This window comes from Corylus avellana, chromosome 10, assembly GCF_965113065.1.
Source record: "Corylus avellana chromosome 10, dhCorAvel1.hap1.2, whole genome shotgun sequence".
NCBI classification, from domain to species: Eukaryota; Viridiplantae; Streptophyta; class Magnoliopsida; order Fagales; family Betulaceae; genus Corylus; species Corylus avellana.
Genome location: NC_142499.1, coordinates 9,832,069 through 9,853,315, shown reverse-complemented (window position 1 = coordinate 9,853,315; position 21,247 = coordinate 9,832,069). Strand labels below are relative to the sequence as shown.

General features: G+C 36.9%; 2 protein-coding genes and 1 pseudogene across 3 annotated transcripts; 2 read left to right on the top strand and 1 right to left on the bottom strand.

The window, feature by feature from the left end:
* Window positions 1–2,252: 2,252 nt before the first annotated feature.
* LOC132191356 (cytochrome P450 81Q32) lies at window positions 2,253–4,214 on the top strand. The gene is made up of 2 exons (XM_059606320.2): window positions 2,253–3,172; window positions 3,474–4,214. Exons 1-2 carry the CDS (start codon window positions 2,279–2,281, stop codon window positions 4,098–4,100), a joined length of 1,521 nt encoding a protein of 506 aa, XP_059462303.2. The 5' UTR covers window positions 2,253–2,278; the 3' UTR covers window positions 4,101–4,214.
* A 313-nt stretch (window positions 4,215–4,527) lies between these two features.
* LOC132191357 (putative protein S-acyltransferase 4) lies at window positions 4,528–20,678 on the bottom strand. Of its 2 annotated transcripts, none has more exons than XM_059606321.1 (6): window positions 20,190–20,678; window positions 17,913–18,111; window positions 16,942–17,250; window positions 15,139–15,369; window positions 5,308–5,864; window positions 4,528–4,990 (listed from the first exon to the last, which is right to left on the bottom strand). In XM_059606321.1, the coding sequence occupies exons 1-5, from the start codon at window positions 20,231–20,233 to the stop codon at window positions 5,310–5,312; spliced, it is 1,338 nt and encodes a 445-aa protein (XP_059462304.1). In that variant the 5' UTR covers window positions 20,234–20,678; the 3' UTR covers window positions 4,528–4,990; window positions 5,308–5,309. The 2 variants fall into 2 exon arrangements, with proteins under 2 accessions (XP_059462304.1, XP_059462305.1); XM_059606322.1 differs by having other exon boundaries at window positions 17,913–18,089.
* Window positions 9,260–10,519, top strand: LOC148583331 (uncharacterized; annotated as a pseudogene).
* Window positions 20,679–21,247: the final 569 nt, after the last annotated feature.

Sequence of the window (21,247 nt, the reverse complement as noted above, 5' to 3'; positions counted from 1 at the left end):
TCCTGTGGCTGTCACCATCTTTTTTCTTTTTCTTTTTCTTTTTTTAATTATTATTATTAAGAATAATTTTGTCATCTAAAGGAAATTACAATTTTGTTGGTAATTTGAAACGATATAAATGCAATTTTTAGTATGATATAGATATTATAAGTCTGCATGTTAACTTTTCTCGTAAGATAAAAAGAAACAGCAGTCTTGGCGTTGGTTTCTTTTTATTCTACCGTCTTTTTGGAGTCATTTTTAGGATTTGTTTGAGGAATTTAAAAGTGCATTTAATACTCAAAAAACCTCGTTTGAAAAGAAAAGTATCCATTTGGTAAAAAAATAAAATAAAATGAATGTGCTTTTAAGGGTAAAAAAAAAAATTAAAAATAGCAAAAACGCACTTTGGCAAAAGCTTAAAAATAAAGTTTTTGCCAAAAAAATACTTTTTAACTTTAAAAATCTATTTCTCAAACGCTATCTCAAATATACTCTTAAACTAAGACTCCGGCCGCACAATGTGAGAGATCTATAATGGTTCTATATCAAATAAGTGAGAGAGTAATTAGTTAAGACAGTTGACCTGAGTTAAAGGTAGTTGGACTTAGCTATCAAAGTAGTTAGCAATCAGTATGACTTTATAAGCCCAAACTATAGAAGAGATTAATAAAAAAGATCTATTTAGCTTGTTTATAATCTGTTACTTTGGAAATAACAGAGTATGTCGAAGACTCAATAATATGTACCCTTGCATTCGTCCAATTGGTCCCGGTCATTATCCATCTCTCTAATCCTCTCATCTATTCTATACACACAATATCATCTTCTATATTCAATAATACTAAATATATAAAGAAATAGAAAGTTCTTTGCATACCGCCCCTACAAGGAGAGGTGAAGTGCGTGAATGCATAAAAATACTCCCCATTATAAAACGTGCACAAACCCCCAAAAATTCATTAACTATTAAAATAAATAATCGAGAGCATTTACAAACTCGATCAAAAGCATTTGCTAAAAATTCATTGAGCCTGGACGCTCCTAGGAAATGGATCCTCTCTATTTCAAAATTTTTCAATTTTTTCGTTTAGTATGCTTTGAATAGTAATATTGTCCAAAAATTTTAATGATAGTAGTGCATTAAATGCCCATACATTTAATATCTCCACCCCCACCCCCCCTTCAACTCTCTCTCTCCCTTTCGGACAACATCTCCACCATTTTCATATATATCGCACCCCTCAACACGACAACCAAACACACCAAAAAAAAAAGAAGACAAAAACAACTTATATATAAACAAATATGAAAAACGTGAGTTTTTTTAATGAATAAATTAACTAATTTACGCTACGGTGCTCTAGGTAAACAATGAAATCTTCCTATAGATTTGTTGAGTTGATTAAACTTTTATAAAAATTATGAGAGTTGAATTTTTTGACTCCATTAATTCACTCTTCACTTACATCAAACATTTAACGTGTTTGGCTTGACCAAACAAGGGAAGCTAACACCAAAGTCCCCCGTGTTTGAAGTAATTTTTGTCTACAATGAATAATTTATAGGGTTTGGACCCTGTGGACCCTACTGGGAACCTGGCTTTTTTATTTTTTACGCCAAGAACTCAGGTCTCATGGCAACTTTCTTCTGTTCCACTTTGTCAAGAGCTCTCGATTGTGTTGAGGTTTATGTAAACTGCTATATTATGTTCGGCATCATTCCTGATCTTGCCGTGGCTTTTAATATATTATCAATCTAGCTAGAAAAAAAAAACTCAGCCACTCAGGTTTGGCCACGTATGTGTTTACTCTTAAGCTACTTGTTAGGCAACACCAAGATAAAGCAAATAAAAGAGAAATCACACATGCACTGTTTTGGTGACACTCGGCTTATATATAGAGACAACCTTGATGTGCTTTTTCATGTCTATTGGTTCAATTTGGTGTCAATCCACAAAAGCGAAAGAGGATAAGAAGCCTCGATTAGATTATAGTCCATTTTTGTTTGTAGAAGGTTTAGTTGTTAACTTAAACAGTATTTTATTCACTAAAAAATAAAAAACAGAGGTCTTGAAGGGACCATAAATATAAAAAAAATCGACGGCTAGCCAATGCGACACGTAGTCGATGGCGAAAGATCAAATATATTAAGCAAATAAAACAAATGCATACGCACTCACTGACGCGTGAGGTTTTGAGGAGGCCTCACTGTCTTAGCACGTGATACATATAAAACATGCCAAATCAGTTTTTGTCGTCTTCAATATCAAATATCAGAAAGAAGCACTGAAGCAAATATGGAAGCCATGGTGTTTCTCTACTCATCCCTCTCTCTTCTCTTCGTCGCCGTTGCTTTCAAGCTGATCATCTACCTTCAAAGAAGAACACCGAAACACCTCCCTCCCAGCCCACCTTCTCTCCCAATTCTCGGTCATCTCCATCTCGTTAAAAAGCCCATTCACCGGACTTTCCACAGCCTCTCTCAAAAATACGGCCAGATTTTCTCTCTCCGATTCGGCTCCCGCCTCGTGGTTATCGTTTCGTCCCCTTCTGCAGTCGAGGAATGCTTCACCAAGAACGACATCGTCTTAGCCAACCGTCCTCCCTCCCTCGTGGCCAAGATTGTCGGCTACAACCAGAGCACCGTGGTAGGAGTCCCTTACGGCGACCTCTGGCGCAACCTCCGCCGCATCAGCGCGCTCGAGATCTTCTCCACCCCCCGCCTCAACATGTTCTTGGGCATCCGAAGGGACGAGATCAAGCGCTTACTGCACAAACTGGGTCGCAACTCGTCCCAAGATTTCACCAAGGTGGAGCTGAAATCAATGTTCTCGGACCTCACCTTTAACATCATAATGAGAATGGTGGCGGGGAAGCGGTACTACGGGTACGGAGAGGAGGTGAAGAACGAGGAAGAAGCGAGACGGTTTAAGAAGATGATGATAGAGGTTGTAGCATCAGCAGGGGCGTCGAATCCTCAAGAATTCGTGCCCATTTTGCGGTGGATTGATCATGGGGGTTTGGAGAAGAGGCTGATGAGGCTTGCCAAGAAGATGGATGCCTTCTTGCAAGCTCTTATTGACGAGAAGAAGGGTAAGGAGGAGGGAAACACTATGATCGACCATCTGCTTTCCTTGCAGAAATCACAGCCTGATTATTACACGAACCAAATTATCAAAGCCCTTATTTTGGTAAGTTTTAGCGCCCGCTTATGTTTTTCCAGATAAGTGGAAATAGGATTATTATAATTTTTAGTATAAAATTATGGGAAACGTGGCTTCATGCATGTATGTGTACATATCTATTATGGGGCTATTTTTATTTAATGGATGGGAATTGGGGCATTTGTATATATAGATGCACATAAAGTGTCGGCCGTGACATTGAATTAGCTAAACCATGTTATAAAATCTTGCTCAATTATAGCTGCTATACTCCCAATGATCAGTCCATTTTTCCTGTTTAACCCTTTTTCTAATGTATACTGTGCAGAGCTTGCTACTTGCCGGAACTGACACTTCAGCAGTGACATTAGAGTGGGCGATGTCCAATCTGCTCAACCATCCTGACGTATTGAAGAAGGCTAGAGCTGAGTTGGACAGTCAAATTGGGGAAGAGAATTTGATGGATGAACCAGATATCTCTAAACTATGTTACCTACAAAGGATAATTTTGGAGACCCTTCGATTATATCCTGCAGCCCCACTACTAGTACCCCACATGGCCTCTGATGATTGTATTATCGGAGGATACGATGTTCCACGTAACACAATGTTATTGGTGAATGCATGGGCCATACACAGAGACCCCAAGGTGTGGGATGACACAGCCAGCTTTAAGCCCGAGAGATTTGAGTGCGGTGAGACAGAGGCACACAAGTTGATGCCATTTGGGCTGGGGAGGAGGGCATGTCCAGGGTCAGGGCTAGCCCAACGAACGGTGGGATTAGCTTTGGGGTCATTGATTCAGTGCTTTGAGTGGAAAAGGGTTGGCAAGGAAAAAGTAGATATGGCTGAAGGTAATGGAATCACCATGCCTAAAACTGTGGCACTGGAGGCCATGTGTAAGGCACGCCCTATTATGAATAACCTTCTTTCCAAGTCTGTAGATCATGTTTGAACAACAATTGATGTAATCTCCTAGAGCTCTGATCTTTTTCTCTTTTCTTGACTTCTACCGGATAATAATGTGTCTCAAAGGTGTCTGTATGGACTAAAAAGATGACTTTTTTTTTTTTTGTAAGATAAAAAGATGACTTTTATTTGTACTTCTCTTATCCTTTTTTTCATACAAAATACTTAAAACCCATACCCTTACCTGCAAATCGAATGACCGATTTGTTTTTTTAAAGTTGTATAAAAACCTATTATCACGATTTTTGTTTACCAACACCGAGGGCATACATCTATTATCACGATTCACTTATGACATGTGTCCAGTCAATATATCAGAAATGACGATTAATTGAACATCGATAACAAATCTAATCAGATACAATGAAGATCCTTCAATCTAAATCTTTAGAGCTGGAGATATGCAAAAAAAAAAAAAGGGAACAAAAAAAGAATATTGCACATTATTATAAATACAAGTCAGTCCAGTTCATCAGATATATATACTCAACTCCAGCCAAATACAGAAAAACCTTGAACATGAGTAATTTAAAGTGGTAAAGAAGAACACAAAGGAAAATGAAAACCTACAACACAAATGTTGAGATCATTATACATTTGTTGCCGGCGCCATTTTGTTGAAGGTTTCCGCATTATTTGGAATAGTGCATGTGACATTTACAGCTTATAACAAACTTGGTCTGAACTTAATAATGAAGAGATGAAAAATCCTATGCCAGCCTCTCCTCTTTTCCAGCATAAAAAAAATGCCCCTGAGCATGTATTCAACTTCAATATTTGGGAACTCACAGCCTTTTCAAGCAACCAACTACGGCAACTAGAGAAACAACAAATCATCCCCATCTGCTTCAAGGTGTATAAGCCACAGAAAATGTCCTGCACCCAAACCAGCTGTTACCATTTATCATGGCTAAATGCTTAATTAATGACTAGTAAGTTAAACTTGTTGAGATTATATGAAAAAAAATAAATAAATACAAAAAAAGTAGTCACGTGACCACTTTTCCATCTAATCTAACGGCAAACCCTAACGGAGTGGCTCATTTGCCACGAAATAATAGTTTGATATATCTAAGTGTCACACTAGTCAATTTGTGGGACTTTTTTGAAAATGGGTGGTAGTGCAGGAGGCTTTTTTGTATTTATCCCTAAAAACAAAAGTTTGAAAATTCAGAATGGAAAGACCAAAAAACCTTTATGCTTGAAAAACTGGTGCTGTTGTGGTTTGGTGCAGGTTATTTCCATCATCGGTTCCCTCAAATGCTTCACTTCCATTGGCAGCCGTGGAGCTTTGATCAGACACTCCAGCTCCATCACCAGTAGAGGATCTTTGGATAAACGTTCCCACTCCATCTCCATCAGTGGAGCTTTGAACACATTGTTTTGATCCTTGCTCAACAGGCAGGACTGGATCAAAAGCGGCTCTTCGTTCTTCCTCCACGCTCTTCATACTATCTTCCAAATCACTGTAGTCCAAATGTCGCAAAATTCCTGGAAGTTTTAAATCACCGCCCTCGGCACACTTAGTTCCCATTTCAATGTCAATTTTCTCCTTTGGGCTAATAATAGCTTCCCCATGATTTGGAGTCACAGATGCCACCATTATATGTTCTTCCTCCACAAATGACCGGAATTTATGCATAGAAGGGGGGATCTTAGAGAAAAAAACCTCTATGAGGTTCTTCATCATTCCCTTGTTATATGGGTTCTCCTTCTTATCATATCGGTAGCGGAAGTTCTCGTAAGTTGTCTGAAGTAAAACAAATATCAAAATTGATTTATTAGAATTAATAAAAGAATTATGATCCATTACATCTGAAGAAAATCCCTTAAAAAAGAAGAAGCAGATATATGTGACTGTTCGTGTTTGCAAAAAAATAAAGAAAGAAAAAATAACAAATAAAAACACATTAGATAAGCACGCGGTAGTGAAAATGTCTATGAAAAGGCACATGATGACCCCTTTTTATTTATTTTTTATAGGTGAGGCACATGATGACCCCTTTAGTAGCACAAAATAGATTTGCAACTTGGAAATCAGCCTGACAAAACAGGATAAATCTCATTGTCTTTCTTGCAATTTAATTATTATTTTATTTTGAAAACCAAGTATACAATTCTACGTAATTTCCTGAAGGCACACAATAAAAAATATGGACAAATTTCCACAATAAAAGGCCTATTCCGATAATGTATCCTGAAACAAATACAAATATTGATTCTAAGATAACTTTAAAGAGATGTAATTTATAGAATCTCCAATATCTGAGATACATGATACTAATAAGAAGAAGCCTTGAGCAGTCCTTTTGAAACCTGTAAGAGAGAGTACTCTCTTTAAGGCTTGGTAAGGAAAATTTTATTCTCTCTATTTCCTTCAAAAATCACGTTACTCACAAAATAAAACACACTATGAATTGTTATGTTAGAACTGAAAAATGGTTATAGGACATTTATTTATAAGAGAATCCATGGTCAATCGTGCAGTTACAAAAGTATATGCTTATAAAACAATGTACACAGACAACAAGATGCAGATTCGAACAGTAAGAGATGACAGAATTAAAAAGAATCACATCTCTAAGACTGGGAGACTTTGTGGGTAGCAAGTAATAAGAACAAAATGACAGAAGATTAATCCTCAATTACAAGAATTTATCAAGGTTCCCTTGACCTTGCAGTTAAGAGTATGCAACTCCAAGCTTTCATAACCGGGATCAAGCATTGGTACTTCTCTTGTGGTATACAATACATTTGGGACTAACATGGTTTTCGTAAGTGACAAATGAGATGACATGTAAGGTGGATTTAGGTAGAAAGAAAACTCGCCGTATATGATTTATTAGAATGTATAACAATTCAAATAGTTGGGACAAAATTAACAGAGATTTGAACTTATATTTGTATATTCACTAGGAGCTAACTTTGACAATATGACTGACCATATATTTACTTCACCAGATCCAATTAAACTAGGTGATGTAGCACTTAAATCAGGAAATGGAGGCAACCTTAGTCATTTCAATGCAATACAGAAGCTACAGAACTGTTTTTTAAGTTAATGACAGAGCCTTGCTAAAATCTGTCAGAATATAAGATATCTTCTATCTGTGTTAATTTCTTTATTAAGTATTTACCTTTCTTAAGTCACTTCACTTACCCTACTTCCCTATAAATAGACTCATCTCTAACACAAATAAATCAAGTCAATAAGATCAAGACCTGCCTTATAGGGCACTTTCCAGTGGTGGTTTCTCTAGCTTCCGCTTACAGTATCGATTAAATTTTAGCATAAGCTTTTCGTAGTATTAGAGCCACTTTCCTATGGACTCTTTGTCTCCCGCCACCACTGTCATGACGCGCCACCGTGATTCCCCACCGTGCCCTTCTTCCAGATTTTTTGTTTGATGATTGGGTGTGAATGGTGTTTGAAGGAGGGATTTTGTTAGAGAAAGTGTGAGTTTCTGTGTGAGTGAGAGAGAGATGGATTGAGGGAAGAAGCGAGTTGGGAGGAAAAGGAGAGTGGGGTGGCCGGCGGCACAGCCATGGTGCACGCCACCCCAAACAGAAGAGAGAAGTATAAGAGAAGGGGAGATTGAAGAGGGAGAAGAGAGGGATTGGGTTGTGCAACAGCACAGCCAGTGAGGTGGAGAGAGAGAGTAGTAAGGGAGGGAGAGAGAGAGAGACCTATATGGTTAAGAAAAAAAAGAGGTTTTTAAATGAGAGGACGAATAGAGGGACTAGGTGTTTAATTTTAAGTTAAAAGAAAAAACTCGACTAACAAGAAAGAATTAATTGTAGACCACAAACGAAACACTGCGGTTTGTAGACCACAAACGAAACACTGCGGACAAAGAGGAACCAAGGGATATAGCAAACGAAGTAAACGTGCTCCGGAATGATGTAAAAGTTTATTTCCATAAATTTGGAATTAAATTGGATATTTTAGAATGCATGAAATAATGTTTTTTTTTAAAAAAAAAATTTTCATTACATGATAAATTTGCAAATAAAATTGGATATTTAAGTGTGTATAAAATGATGCCTTTTATTATATGATAAATTGCAAATTTATTGAATATTTTAACATGCATGAAATGATGTGCTTTTATTACTTGACGCGAGCCCATAAATTTCATATATGTTGTATGTTATGTTTGATGTATGAAATTGATATGTTATGTAGAATGAAAAATGGATTTTTTTTTATTTTTATGAAAGCTAAATTTATAGTATGAGGTAAAAAGTGGCACGTACTCACAATATGAAATTACACAGAAAGTTATGAAATGAAAGGAAATGAAATGTTTAAGAAAACAATGATTAAATGTTAAATGTATGTGTGAGCATGTGCCATAGCTTTTAATTATGACACCAGTACCGCGTGATAAATAAGAATAGGGATAGCACAACGCAACCAGGCGATAAGAAGTTGGATATTACCTCTGTAAATTCTATCTTGAGTAAGCCATCATAGTGAAGGATGTTTACGTGAAGCCATGATCACCCATCCTGTGGCCACAAGATGGGCTACGTACGACATATGAGACGCGCCAACCTCAATGGTACATGTGTTAAATGTCCTAGCATGGCTACGGGGAAAAGCAATAAGATGATATGATGATTGTAATGATATGTTTATGACAATTTACTTTGCAAGTTAAATATGATATGATGTTTTAGTTTTTAGCCGTGCAAAGGGATGTGTTTATTTATCTATCTCTTGACTTGAAATGGGAACAGGAACTATGAAACATGTTTTATTATTGCATTTTACAGAGGACGCCGACTTAGGGGATGAGCAGATAGAGTAGAGGGTAGACACGCTCCCTGAGGGTATTTTGTACTGTGTAGATTTTGGTCTGCCTTGGCATTGTAGTTTGATCTACCAATATAGTTGGAAGGTACATATTTTGCAACTTTTGGGTTATGTATGCATTTAAGTTGTAAAGATGTGACTTTTAGACAAGTAATTATATTAATGTCTTAGTTCATGGAGATCTGTCTGGTTATGCCACAGACGTTTCATCACGTGATGCTACAAATGGGGGTAGGGTTGTGCAGAGCACAAAGGAGGACCTGTTTTCAATCCTTTGGGCATAGAAGGGTGGTCTTGAGAAGGTGCTAGGGGATTTGGATCGGGTGATGGCTTCAATTTTGGCTAGGCTGGTGAAGCTTGGGTTGGGTCGTAAGCCCATTGGGCGCAAGAAGGGTCTTTGGGCCTTTAGGCAAGCACACAAGCCCAAGCTTTATCCCTTTCATAAGTCCAAGTCCAAACTCCTGTTTTATTCCAAAGGCCTTTTAAGCCCAGTTCCATTATCAAGTCCAGGTCTGACCCGGCTCTAGAAACATCAGACTTTGACAAAGCATATGCCAAAGGTTCCACTGACAATTGGTTTGGTCCTAGGGACGTCAAAGACTTTGATAGAGGATGTGACAAAGGCTCGTTTGATGGTTGGTCTGGTCCCAAAGGTTTTGGAAGGGGTCTCTATTGGGTCTACCCTGGCGAGTTCTGGTGTCGTCGACGTTCCTTGGACAGCAAGCTTGTCGTCGATATTCATCTAGATAACATTAGAATCTCAGATTTCGGCATCATCTATTGTGGAGACTCGGCCCAATGATGGAGGGAACCCTAAACTGGTGAAAAGTCTTCTTCCATGTGGCTTTCTCAACCCTCTGTCCCTGCCGATTGCTTTGGGTCCAAGCAAGGAAGCTTCAGGTATGGCCCTTCTTCCATCCGTTCCTACAGTTAGGGTCTCTAGTGTAGTCTTGAATACTGGGTTGGCTCCAAGAGGGCTTCCTAGGCCGAAGGATTCGTCAGGTGTCGTGGCTTCAGGCTTCGGGTTTTTGATTTGCTGTCACTGTCTTTACTCACCTCTAAACCCATGAAGTGCTATAACTGCAAGATGAGGGATAATAGATTTTTGAAAGTGGATGATAGCTTGATCGCCAAGGCAGTGTCAGCATTAAGTGTCCCGCCTATCTCTTTTAGTGCAGTGACAGGCTTGGTCCAATCCCAAAAGTTGTTGGTTGGATTCAGTCCATCTTTGGAATTGGTGGATAGTGAAGAGGAGGATGGAGATTTCTGAGGTGGGGAAGATAGAGATTTCCCTTGCCCTTTGAGTGATTTCCCCCCTGCCACCCGTTTGGACTGGACTTTCATGGGGGATCCGTGTAAGGGGATTGATGTCTCCTTAGAGGTTACGTTACATCCTCTAGGTGAGGAAAAGGCAAGACTCACGCTTTCTAGCGTTGAGCGCCTCGGGGGGTTTTGGGCTTTGTTGTTATGTGGGTTTTGGATTTGAGGGCTAGTCGGATGCGTGGATTTGTGGGTGTTCTTACTGTATTGTTTGGGTTTCTTCTACTAGTTTGGAGCCTCTTGTGTATAATAATGCCTTGTTCTTAGGGGCGCCTTACGCTTTTTCATAAAAAATACATTACTTATCAAAAAAAGAAAATTATATTAATGTATTAGTCAAACCTGACATATCCAATTTCAGCTGCCTGATCTCACTAGTATGAAAGGCTATGAAATGGTATGAAAGTTATGAAAAACCATGACATGAAATGAAGCGTTATTTGTTGAGGGATATAATTTCAATATATATATAGCTAATTTCGTTGAATTTATAACGTCAAAGTGCAATAGTAGTGCACTTAAGTTATTATATATTGCATAATAATTAAGGGGCGTTACAACGTGGTACCAAAGTAATCGGCTCTAAAGACCTTAGAAATTATATGTATTAGGACGGTAGCATATAGGCTCTAGGTTTGGATCTACACCAAAGCATAGGCTAGGTTAGCAGAAAAAAAGTGAGTTGGGATGTGTCCTCATGCAAATTGCGAAGCTTGCAACGTATGCCTCCTGCCAACTAAACAACTATGAGCAGAATTACCCCACTCATGATTTGTGGAGCTGTAGACAGTGGTCTTTTCCGTGTGAGATATACATAGACCACAAATGTCTCAAGTATTTCTTCATTTGGAAGGAACTGAAAATGAGACAAAGGAGATGGTTAAGAGCTGATAATATATTACGATTGCACGATCAACTACCATCCAAGAAAGGCAAGTGTGGTGGGCTAGATCAGTAGGGGAGGTAGCATCCTTGATGATCACAATCAAAATTAAATGGGGTAACTTTACTGAAGACCCCTAAACTTCCATTCGATTTGCAAACCCCACGTAAACTTCAAAATCTCTTAATTTAGTCCCTAAACTTTCAATTGCTCTCAATTTGAACCCCTCCGTCAAATTTAGCCGTTAGAAATAACAAAAAAGACAAAAATATCCCTGATTTTTGTTTTTTTTTTTTAAATAAAGAAACATTTTGGAATTAAGGGTAAAGTTGGAATTTTATAAAAAAGCCAGGGTATAAATGGCATTTAACGTTTAAAATTTGACGGAGGGGTCCAAATTAATTGCAATTGAATGTTCAGGGAACTGAATTGAGAGATTTTGAAGTTTGAGGTGAGTTTGTCAAATCGGATGAAAGTTTAGGGGTCTTCAGTGAAGTTACCCCAAATTAAATCTAGAAAGGCTCAGCTTAGAGATTGTGGAAGAGGGACAACCAACATTTATGGCTAAATTGGTAATCCAATTAATGTTGGTAGAGAGAATTAAGGTGGCACAAGAGAAGAACCCAAGGTTCGTGATGCTTAAGGCCAATGTCAATAAAGGGGAAGCACTAAACTTCTACGTCATGATTGATGGGATATTGAGGTTTTGGGATTAAATTATTTGTACCGAATGATGAGGAGTTTAAGAGAGTAGGGAGGAAGCTCACCGTTCACTCTACATTGTACATCCGGATAGCACACATAGAACCAGAGACCTACAAGACCTCTTCAGCCACTTCACGTGCCATAGTGGAATTGTGAAGAAGTCGCCATGGATTTTGTGGTAGGGTTGCCTAGGGCACCTACGGGGCAAGACGTCATATGGGTGGTGGTAGACCGATTGACAAAGGCTGTCCATTTTATTCCAATCAAGGTAAGGTACTCGAGGGAGAAACTGACACAATTATATGTTCAAGAGGTTGTCAAATTGCATGGGGTGTCAACAATAATTGTCTCAAAACGAGACCCCTGATTCACGTTGAGATTTTGGAAGGTTCAGGAAGAGGCGATGGGAACCAAGTTAAGATTTAGTATTGCCTTCCATCCACAAACAGATGTTCAGCTAGAGAGAACTATTCAGACTTTGTAAGACATGTTATGGGTGTGCGTTCTTGGTTTTAAGAGAAGTTGGATCCAATACCTTTCCTTAATCAAGTTCGCATATAATAATAGTTTCCAACTGAGTATTGGGATGGCACCATAACATCGTGTTGTTGTAGAACCCTAGACCTCCTAGAGTAATTTTTATGATGTTGCTTGTTCTTTTCTTTTTTTTGTTTGGTAGCTATTCCCTTAATTATCTCTTTTAATTTTGTGGGTTTAATAGAGGGATATGTTAAAGGGATTAAAAAGACTTAAAAGGGGCAAAAATGTCAATAAAATTGAAGTCTAAATCCTATCAAAATCTACCCAGCTGTCTTTTATCCCAAAAAGGAAAGTTTTCTTTGTTAAAACAAGTCCTAATTGTATGTTAACACATCCCTATTTTGTAGGAGCTGTTTTCCTAAGTTATTTCAAAAATAAAAGAGGTCTATTTTTGAAAGGAAACTTTAGTTTTAATGCTTACAGTTTTACTTGCAACCCTACCTCAAGAAACTGTGTTTTTATTTCAGAAGTAAAACTACCTAAACATTATCCCCAAGGGATAGCTCAATCAATTGTGGACCACGCCTTAAGAAGTGGAGGTCATTAGTTCGAAATTCGAATCACCCTCCCCTCCTCTTGTGTGGACATGTCCAAAAAAAAAAAAAAAAAAAAAACCAACTTTATTTTATAGCTGCCCTAAAATCCCTAATAGCCCTAAAACCCTAAAATTCCCCTGCAGCAGCTATCAGTTTACCTTATTGCTGTTAGTCAATTAAAACCCTAAAGTTACTTTATAAATCAGCCGCTTAATTAAGCCCCAAGCCTCACGTCAGTTTTAAAAAAGAAGAAAGCAAAAAGAAAACAAACGCAGCTCTCTCTCTCTCTCTCTCTCCAAGATAAACCCTAAAAGCCTTCAAACAAAATCCTTTAAGGTTGCAACCAGGACAGTCGAAATAAGCCCCAAAATTGATTCCTAGAAGTTGCCACTGCTGTCCAGCTTCTAGATGCAAATGTTTTCAATGGAGTTTTTTAGAGCTCATTTTCCACAAATTTGAGAAAAATATCTCCTTTGTGTTTTTCTTAATTTGAATATGTTAAATCTTGCAAAATCAGTGCAAGAGGTTGTTTCCTGCACAGAACAGTGTTGCTGCCCAAAAGAACAGATTTTTGTCTATTCGTAGATTTTTGCTTAGGTATGAATTCTAATAAGCCTTACCATTGATGAATAGTTATGTTACTATAAGAATCATAATAAAAACCTATTAATACATTAATAATTGAATTAAACTTTATGTTTGATCTTCCAATACATGCTGCCAGCACTAAAGGAAACATGTGGGATCTGATTTCTTTCTTAATTGACATGAATATAGTCTGTACAGCATGATTGAATAATTTCCTGAGTGTTTTAAATTGGCATAACATGTTGTATGAGTGATTCAGTGTGTTGCATTGCATTGTAGTAACCAAACATTAAGATTTGGCTGCCCCAGAATTTTCTGCAGCACTGCAGTCACCAAAAAAGGTGGCTGTAGGGCCTTTCTCAAAAAGATAGTTTGCGATTATTAGACCCTAGAATAAATTTTCTTTGGGTTGCCTTTCTAATGGTCCAAACGATGCAATCATTGGACACTTGTAGGGTTTACAACGAAGTGATCTTCGCTGACACGTTGCTGGAATTACAAAGCACACGCACACAAACACACTAGTTGAACCTTGAGGCCTTAAAAAACTCTCTTTCTGGCCAAAGACCAGAATTATCTAGGGAACCTTATGGTTACCTAAGAACCCTATAAAGACTAGATCCATGTGATGTTGACACCTACACTATAAAGAGAATGAGAATAAACTCACTTTGCATGATCTGTGTGTAATAATTGAGCATACATGCATAGTAGGGTCATTCAAAGAAAAGAATTGAACTTGAAATATGAAATGAATGTCTTAATTAAAGAGGAGAAAACAGATCTACCGCTTAGTGTGGAAAGCAATGTTTAGGAGGGTCAAACAATGGAAAAGAACGAATAGTTTACAAGAGTGTTAGCAATAGTAATCATTGTAAATGTTTGCTGAGCTTGCTAAGTGAAGAGTGTTGAACTTTTGAAGTTAAGGAGTGAGCTAAGTACATATGATCATACCTTTGCTTCCAAATGTCAATGTCATGTTTTGTTAAAGTTATTTTCAAAGAATATAAATGCAATGTTAGCCTTTATTTGTAGCCATTCCTAAATTATATCAGAACTTCAGGCCATTTTATGTATCCACTACACGGAGGGTGTAATGGAGGAATATCAGGACTTCAGGCCCAGTGGAGAGGGAGGGAGAGAGATCTGAAAGAAAGAAAAGAGAGAGACAAAGTCCTAAGAAAACGATAGAAGAGAGAGAAGAAAAAGATGAATAAAGAGAAGCCTAATAACCTTCTTATATGATTATTATTTATTATTGTTGTAACTCAAGCACTGCTTGTTAAGGGCATAAAATTACTTAAACTTTGAGGGAATTCAGTTGTGCGAAACACAAATTTTCTGCCCATCCAGGTGTAAATTTCCCCTGAATGGAAAAATATTTCCGTTGGGTTGGGATTTTTATTTGCACCAAATATAGGTAAACGTGGAAATACTTTCTGGAAAATGTTTTACAACGAAATAAAACAGATCCCCTAGAGATGCTATAATCTGTTAATAAATCTATTCATACCCTAGACATTAGATATATTAATAACTACGTAGGAATATGACTGTAACATAACGAAGCACAAGAGAGTAAAATATACAGTCTATATCACTTGTTTCTACGTATTTTAAGTAATAAGGCTACCTGGTTTGTGCAAATCAGATAGAAATGGAAAACGGTAAGACCACCAACGAACCAGACAGCTATGAAGCAGTACACTATGAGAAAATCTGATGGGATATCATGTTGCACAGCCTTCCAAACACTGCCTTTCTCTTCAAGAATTTTAAGAATGCTGATCAAAGAAAACACGAACACGTGTATACACAAGATGGTTGATGTTAAGATGAACATGAAGAAGAACCGATAGTTACGCTGCAACCAGATCAACATGTAGAAGTATTGTTAGTTTCCAGAAGAATGTATGATGAAACAATTTGAGTAGCATTTGCAAACCAAATAGAATTCGAAGCATCAATTTCCTAGTTCATATCATGTAAATTAACTACAGCATCTTTCTTATACATATTATGCTTTTCTTACCACTTTGAAAGCCACACCAGGATCACCAATTAGTATTGCCATAAAATACCATTCCCTATTTATCATCATATTACAAACTAGTAGTCTAATTAGGAAAAGAGTGCTGCTGCCTTAAAATTGGGCATTCATTGTTTCCCTACATTCTAATTATGGCTGCATGTGCGTGCTTTTCGCAAGGTAACTAATGGGTGAAATTCTCAGTGGGTGTCCAAGACAAGCGCCACAAGTCCAGTGCTCGAAAAAAAGTGTTTGGCCTGTGACAGTATACAGCAGCTCAATTAGGTAGCCTTACAATTGACATGAAACAATGTCTGCAGAGGAGCTATACCCTAACAAAGAGTGATTGGAGGAGCTAGAGGTGCAGTTGTCCCAAACAAAAAAGAGACCGCACTTTACACAATCTGACTTTTAGGTAATATCATTTCAAACTTCATATATCCATTGAGAATCAAATTGACGAAGGAAAAAAGAGTATAGGCTTATATTAATAATTAATAAAAAGAAAATCACATAATTATTTTTTAGTAGATTCACTAACTTTTTGATACCAGGTTCATTCACAACCAACTTTATTTCCATTTAATAAGGTCATTACCAGCAGAAGTCCAGATACCCTATTATTGCATGAGAAAAGAAATTCCAAACATTCAACATACTCCAATATAGCCCCCCTCCTAACATCCAACAATTTTGGAAACTGCTACAGTATTTTCAATCCATCAATTATTTTCGACACTTAAAGTAGACTCAGAAAAGATTCAACAGTATACAGCTACAAGTGTAAATCAATCAGAATGAAATGATTTTTTGGTCATTCAAAATATGTGACAACATAGACGTGATTAGACAAAACAACTCAACAAGTACATTTTCTCTTCTTTCTTTGATTTTTATCATTCAATTTTATCTTTCTACAAAAAGTACTATGGAAGTAAGTGGGTAAGTTTTTGGTGGGTGAAGCTTTTGCAACTATTAGTAGGATAGGTTTAGGATAGAATTTCTAAATTGGGTTTCGGATGAGGTCAGGATATCAAATGTCTAATAGGGATACGTTCAGGAGGACTTTCCCTTTCCCACATCCAACCCATTGCATTCCTGGTGATTTGATGTACCAGCCTTCTAATTGCTTCCTTTGCATTGCTCTGAAATTAAAATTAATGAAAATTCCTATCTTTTTGACTTAATAAACCTATATTATTAAATTATATCGAAAAGACTAAGTAATGGCCAGCAACCCCTTTCACCTTTACCAAATTTGCTTTTCCTTAAATAGATGTATATCAGTTCAGTTTGTTGACAGGTCTAATATTGAGTAACATAAACACGGAATATAATCTTAAACCTTTTCTTTTTCTTTGGAAAAAAGAAAGAAAGAAAAACTGCAAACAGAAAAATTGAACTTACCTGTCCAATGCACTGACCAACCCAGGGACAGTGGTGATCAAATCTCTGGACACAATTGTTGCAGATGGAACAATGAGAAGTACGAGGTGGGCGATAAAGCATACAAGTGTCACAGTACTTCACTTTTACGGTGTGACCATTCACAATCACATCTTTTGTTCGGGGTAGTTTCAAGTGAGGGGTTCTATCATTAACCCACTCCATAGATGGTGTAGTTGAATCAAATGTTTCATCCGCTTCCGGAGGCGTTGAATTTCTAGGGACTATTCCAGGATCTCTACCAGAGGTGAAGAAGAGAAATATTAAATCCTGCACAAAAGTTGATAGGTCATTGTTACTGTAAGTGCAGAAACAAGCTATCAATATAGGCACCAAGACAAAGGCATGAAGAAACAATTCTCTAATGGAAAATCAGTTATAAACATGGAATTGCAACAATTTCATCTTGATTTTCATTGTGTCTGATGGATAGTATCCAAAGTTTTGAATAAAAGTCAATATCCTAAAGAAGAAGATACATGTGTAGTAATTTACAGAAAGTTGAAAAATTATATCAGAGTAATTTTCTGAAATCCAACAATATAACAAAACTGCTCCTGCACTGCAGTACAAAAACTAAATACTAATGAAACAAAGTAGACTCCTTCCAAGGCTAATTGGCCAGTTTTGGGAGGATAACCCCTGCCTCCCCAGCTTGGCATGCCGCCTAAACAATGATAACACATTCTATGGGCTTTCTTTTTCTTCTGCTTTTTTCTTTCTTTTGGGGGAAGGGAGGGGGGCTGTAACTTTTTTCTCTTCATTTAAAATTCATGTGGTTTCTGAATAATCAATGCACTTGTGAAAATATCATGCGGCATCCCTACAGTGAGGATTGTGTCCACAACAACACAGGACTGGGTTTGGGCATGCATAGTTTTGGAAACAGTAATCATGATTGGGAGATAAACATAAAATAGAAAAAAACTTACCAAAATACCAAGGATTGCGCCCACAATCAATACAGGATTCCACAGATGATCATTTTTCTTTGTATTAAAATAAATCCTTATACAAAAAACAATTGCAGGACAACCAATAAGGAGTGTGGACAGAAACAGAGATGCCACATCAGGACCAAAGATCAATCTCCCACTGCAGAAAAATTTCTGAAAAAACCAAGAAAAGGCACTGTAAGTGCAAGTATGCCATATTAGTTCTGCATCTCTGATGATATTGCAACAATACTGGGCATGCTTAAACAGCTAGCTTCTTTAATAAACCTAAAGACAATTCCCTAGAACTTTTACAGAGCACAAGCTTCAAACACAGATATGCTACACACACACACATGTATATAAAATATATCAAGTAAAAGTAAATAAACTAACAAACTTTACTCAGCTGTCATGGCCAAGATATTCTTAAAAATAAGAGACTGAAGAAATATGAAATTCTAAGCACCCATAATGTGGAAGGAGAAAATATAACAAAAGTATACACAGACATCAGGTGTGCTGATTGGCAAACCAAAAAAAAAAAAAAAAAAGCAGTAAAATCGGTGTGCTCTCAAGATATGATCAATAAATCCAAACTTTACAATTTGAACTACACAACGTGGCTGCAAGAGGGACAGGAGATATTGTGCATGACATGATAAATTATCATTAATTAGTATTTATTTATTCATCTGTGATACTATTAACAAATATTCTTATCATTATTGTTTTCTGGGGACATGACCTAGTAATGTTCAAACCAACTCGATAAGCCTTGGTGCAAATAATTAGGATTTTAGGGTCTTGTGCACAACCCATATCCACACACAAACAGACAGACAAAAACAAACACATGCACACACAGAGAGAGGAAGTAACTTGTTATTTTCTTCCTCTAACTACAGGCAATATACACACAAAGATAATAACCATTAAAATAATTTCTCTGCTATCTACTGGTCAGTCAACATAATTGTAATAACAGTAGAAAAGAAAGGAGAGAGAGAGAGAGAGAGAGAGATGATTTAAACATAGTGTTTTAATTATCAAGTAAATACAGAATCCCCTATGGATAATCAGCTTGTAATATAGTCAATGCTATCTCCAATAACTCACTAGACGAAAGATACTTATATAAATAAACAGTTGAAAATATAAAGAACTTCTTTGAATTGCCAATCCAACAAGCAAAACCAGCAATTGTCAATAAAATCATGAAATGACAAAAGAAAGAAATGAAGAAAAATACATAAATGAGTGGAATTTAAATGTGCACGTTATAAGAAAATAGACTAACTAGATAAGCAACCCTTCCCTTCCCCCACCCCCTTCTCATTAGCGTCACTGACATGATACTAAAGTCAAGTAAACTGGATTACAACCAAAAATGAAAGCCCTCTTCTGCTCCGTTTGGTTCCCATTTTACAAGAAAAAATAAAGGGAAGATAAGAAAAGACTGAAAAAATCTAATATTTTTCTTTGTTGTTCATAAAGAGAAAGTTAAGCAGAAGAAATAAAAGGAAAAAATGTTAAAGAAAGAGTACACTCCTTTTGGTCCACATTCTACAAGATAAAAAATAAATAAAGAAACGAAGAGAAAAGAAAAGCCTAGTGTTAGTACTTTTTTTTTTTCCCCCTTACACCTATTCTCAAGGAAATTTTGGTGGCCCAGCTATTTTACTCACAAATCCTTTCCTTTCGTCTCCCCCTTGGGCCTTGACAAACCAGACATTGGAAAAAATAATAATAATAATAATAAAAGAGAGAATTTAAAGATCTACTCTTCTTTCCTTATCTCTAGGGGTAAACCAAAATACTGGAATTTCAGTAGTTATGTTTTAGTAGTGTGGTCGGATGACATATGATAATCAATCCTGAATAATTTTATACTGATTAAATAGAACCCACAACACGAAAAATCCGACAATCAGCGTTGATTATTGCATTTTGTTGTCTCTAATCACATTAGCAAAGCGAAACCTAGAACACCCTAACTAGTACAATTTCAAGATTTCCAGTTATCAATAACAGAGGATCAGTCATAACGAGCAAAATAAAAACACTATCCATATCCTAAAACCAAATAATCACAAATCAAACACCGAACAAGTAAGAATGGAACCCAATACAACGAAATCGAGTAATTTTTAATATATTCATCCAGAAAGATAGAAAACAGGAAGAAAAAAAATGCAATTCAATTTATAAACTAAAGAATCAGTTAACATTGAAAACAAAACCCAATTGACATAGAGAGATAGTGAAACTCACATTGTTTCCCTTCCAAACTTTGTAGAACCTCTGGGGTTTATCATTCGGGTCCATAATGTCACCAGGAAGAAGAACAACTCAGAACCCAGATTAGGATTTCTGCTCCACTTTCCAAACCACAACAGAGCTCTCTATTATCACAGCCCCACTTTCTCCTCCTCGCCATCCATTGCATATATCACACGAAACCCACAAAAATCTTCAAACGCAATCCAAAATTTGCTTTCTGGGCTTATGATTCTGTAGACAATACATGCATGTGAATGTGAACTGGAGGTTGGAAAGGCAGGTGATGAGAAAGAGAGAGAGAGAGAGACAGGTTGTTGGATCAAAAATAAAAATCCAGCTGCCTCTCTGCACACCCAAAACAACACTTGTTATTGTTTCAGACGGATTGTACAAAGAAACAAGATTCTCTCTCTCTCTTTCTCTCTCTCTCCAAAACCCTTTACTATTTTTTCTTGCTTCCCAAACGCTGGCAACGATGAGTTCGGGGGCGGATGTTTCAATTTCTCCCAGATTTTACGCGCGTAATATTCCTTATTTTATTACTTTATTATTTTATTTAATTAATATTTTCTTAAAATTGTCTAATATGTCAACCGGCACTCTGAGCAACGTGCCATCACGGCCTATTTTTGAAGTTGTCTCATTATTTCCACGCGCTTTTTCTTTCTTGCTAGTTTTTAATAAATTGGTCGGATTGGTCCTTCACTCTTTCGGATGAAATCTGCCTTTTTCATTATATTTCTTTTTCATATTTAGAAATCTGCCTTTTTCTTTCCTATGTTTAGCTAAAAGATACTATATTTGATACTTCGTACCATTTGACATAGTCTTGTGAGAAAATGCAAATAATATAAATTTTGGGTAAAACTCATTTTTTAAACCGTCTTATAAAATGTGGGTGTCCAAAAATTTATATAAGCATGGTTAAGTTTGTACTTAAGCCATATGGGATATTTAGAATCGTAACATATTACCATGCCTCTGAATCCAACATCTACGATGGCCCTCTCTATTCTATAGGCCGCCCCCTCTATGATTTAAACTTGATA

Excerpts from the sequence above, each read along its gene's own strand:
- LOC132191356 (XM_059606320.2), top strand. The coding sequence starts at position 2,279 with ATGGAAGCCATGGTGTTTCTCTACTCATCCCTCTCTCTTCTCTTCGTC. Across the intron at positions 3,173-3,473 it reads TTATCAAAGCCCTTATTTTG|AGCTTGCTACTTGCCGGAAC; the intron begins GTAAGTTTTAGC and ends TATACTGTGCAG.
- LOC132191357 (XM_059606321.1), bottom strand. The coding sequence starts at position 20,233 with ATGATAAACCCCAGAGGTTCTACAAAGTTTGGAAGGGAAACAAT. Across the intron at positions 15,370-16,941 it reads TTGGTCAGTGCATTGGACAG|CGTAACTATCGGTTCTTCTT; the intron begins GTAAGTTCAATT and ends ATCTGGTTGCAG. Across the intron at positions 5,865-15,138 it reads ATCTGATTTGCACAAACCAG|ACAACTTACGAGAACTTCCG; the intron begins GTAGCCTTATTA and ends GTTTTACTTCAG.